The sequence below is a fragment of the Mandrillus leucophaeus genome, unplaced genomic scaffold (assembly GCF_000951045.1).
Source record: "Mandrillus leucophaeus isolate KB7577 unplaced genomic scaffold, Mleu.le_1.0 Scaffold129, whole genome shotgun sequence".
Classification (NCBI taxonomy): domain Eukaryota; kingdom Metazoa; phylum Chordata; class Mammalia; order Primates; family Cercopithecidae; genus Mandrillus; species Mandrillus leucophaeus.
In genome coordinates, this window is record NW_012101243.1 from 1,813,246 (window position 1) to 1,815,871 (window position 2,626).

The window sequence follows — 2,626 nt, forward strand, 5'->3', positions numbered from 1 at the left end:
TCAAAAAAAAAAAAAAAAAAAAATGTAGGAGAATTCCTGATTTTTAGGAGATACACACTGAAGTATTGAGGCTGACATAAGGGTGCATAATATCTGTAACTTATTCTTTTTTTTGTTTGGCCCAGGTAACAATTGGCTAGCAAATTATTCTTAAATGGGTTCAGAAATATATGTATATGGCCAGGCACGGTGGTTTACGCCTAAAATCCCAGCACTTTGGGAGACCGAGGCTGGAGGATCACCTGAGGTCAGGAGTTCGAGACCAGCTTGGCCAACATGATGAAACCCCATATCTACTAAAAATACAAAAATTGGCCAGTCATGGTGGCGCATGCCTGTAATCCCGGCTACTCAGGAGGCTGAGGCAGGAGAATCGGTTGGACCTGGGAGGCAGAGGCTGCACTGAGCCAAGATTGCACCACTGCCCTCCAACCTGGATGACAGAGCAAGACTCTGTCTTAAAAAAAAAAAAGAAATATACATATATGTCTATATATATATAAAGAGAGAGACAGAGACAGAGAGAAGAGAGAGAGATAAAGTAAGTATAGTTAGATGTTAATAGTTTTGGGTGAGGGGCATTCAAGAATTCTTTGTTGACTGGGTGTGGTGGCTCATGCCTATAATCCCAGTGCTTTGAGAGGCTGAGGTGAAAGGATGGCTTGAAGCCAAGAGTTTGAGATGAGCCTGGGCCACATATCAAGACCCCATCTCTACAAAAAAGTTAAACATTAGCTGTGCGTGCTGGTGTGCACCCATGGTCCTAGCTACTTGGGAGGCTGAGGCAGGAGGATCGCTTGAGCCCGGGAGTAAGAGGCTGTAGTGAGCCATGATCATGCCACTGCACTCCAGGCTGGGCGGCAGAGTGAGACCTCATCTCTAAAATAAATAAGTAAATAAATAAATATTTAAAGAAATTGTCCTATTCTCTAAAATGTTTCTGAAAGTCTGAAATGACATCATAACTTTTTTTTTTTTTAAATAAAAAAGAATTGACTGAGTATCCTTTGGTTGTAGTATCACGAGGCACTTCTTTTTTGTGCTTTCCTGTTTTCTAAGTTTTATGCATGGAGTGATTTTTTTGAAAGAGGAGAAAAACATTAAGAAGGCAAGAGAATCTGAAAGAAGCTTGGGTGAAGGAGCTCAAACAAGCAATGACTCTGAAGGATAGCAAGTAAAGATTATTCCCGGCTGGGCATGGTGGCCCATGCCTGTAATCTCAGCACTTTGGGAGGCCGAGGTGGGTGGATCCCCTGAGGTCAGGAGTTTGAGACCAGCCTGACTGTTGGTGAAACCCCGTCTCTACGAAAATACAAAAATTAGCTGGGCGGGGTGGCGGGCTCCTGTAATCTCCGCTACTCGGGAGGCTGAGGCACGAGAATCGCTTGAACCCAGGAGGCGGAGGTTGCAGTGAGCCGAGATCATGCCATTACACTCCAGCTAGGGCAAAAAGAGCGAAACTCTGTCTCAAAAAGCAAACAAAAAATTATTCCCACCCAAAAGCATGAGGGGATGGAGACCCAGGAACACAAGAGTACCAGGAAATATGTGTGGCATCAGCTGGAAAATGAGGAAAACATCCGTGTATTTGTTGAGCCCAGAAGCACTTCCAGGAGCTACATGCTGGGCTCGAATCTAGATAAGCCCGTTTCCCATCCTCAGAGGATTATCCTGAATGCCAAATAAGCCAATGAAGGGAAAAGAGCCTGGGGAAATGGCATTATTCCCCTCCTAGCTATAGCTTTTGTTTCATGTGTCTATATGAACAGGCTAATTATGGATGTGTCTTTTATTATAAGTCAAATGAAACAGTTTTTCATAAGGCAGCCGATCAGAAACTATAAATAAGTTATTATTTGCTTCACCAAAGGTGACTATAACATCTTTACTGCCTTGTGATAAAATCCATCTGATGATACAAACAAAATTGTCAGAATAATAAAGCCTTGAAACATATACAACAAAGTAACAACTTTCTGTCTCTCACAATTGGATCTGAAACATACTTTCCATTCCAAATGATGGCACAGAATATCAATACTTGCAGTTCCCTAAATATTGATTCTCTTTCCTGCCTTTGTATTAATACATGTTCTTCCCTCTGCCTAATATTTTTATCAGTTTGGCAAAAAAATTTTCATATGTTAAGGTTCAGCCCATAAATTACTACCTCTGGAAGACTTTCCTGACGTGTCAGGCTAAGTTATTTTCTTCCTTTCTATGCTCCCCAAATCCCCTATTATAGATATTATAAGATTGCGCTGGAATCATTACTTTACATATCAGTTTCCTCCTCCTCCTTCTCCTCCTCTTCCTCCTCCTCCCAAAGTGCTGGGACTTTAACCTCCTCAAGGGAAGGGGCCGTAGCTTAATCATCCAGTGCCCAGGACAGTGCTGGACACGGTAGCTGCTCATTATGTGCATTTGACAAGCATTAACTGAGCACTTACTACAGGCTAGGCACCATGTGAGGCTCTGAAAAAATAAAGATGAATAAGGAACTCAGAGACTGACAAGTAAACCCACAGTAAAAATACAATACTAAAAAGCAGGTGTGCACAGAGTTCTATGGGAGAACAAAAGAGGGGTGTCTTATCTGTGGTGGGGAGGGGGTCACCACAGAGAA

The 2,626-nt window shown here is 42.5% G+C and overlaps 1 protein-coding gene across 1 annotated transcript in view; it reads right to left on the bottom strand.

The window, feature by feature from the left end:
• Positions 1-2,376, bottom strand: part of MMP24 (matrix metallopeptidase 24 (membrane-inserted)) — a 33,275-nt gene extending 30,899 nt beyond the window's left edge. The window contains exon 1 of the mRNA XM_011972403.1: positions 2,275-2,376. Within this exon, the coding sequence (XP_011827793.1) occupies positions 2,275-2,376 (102 nt within the window). The remainder of the gene's footprint in view (positions 1-2,274) is intronic.
• Between the last annotated feature and the right edge of the window lie 250 nt (positions 2,377-2,626).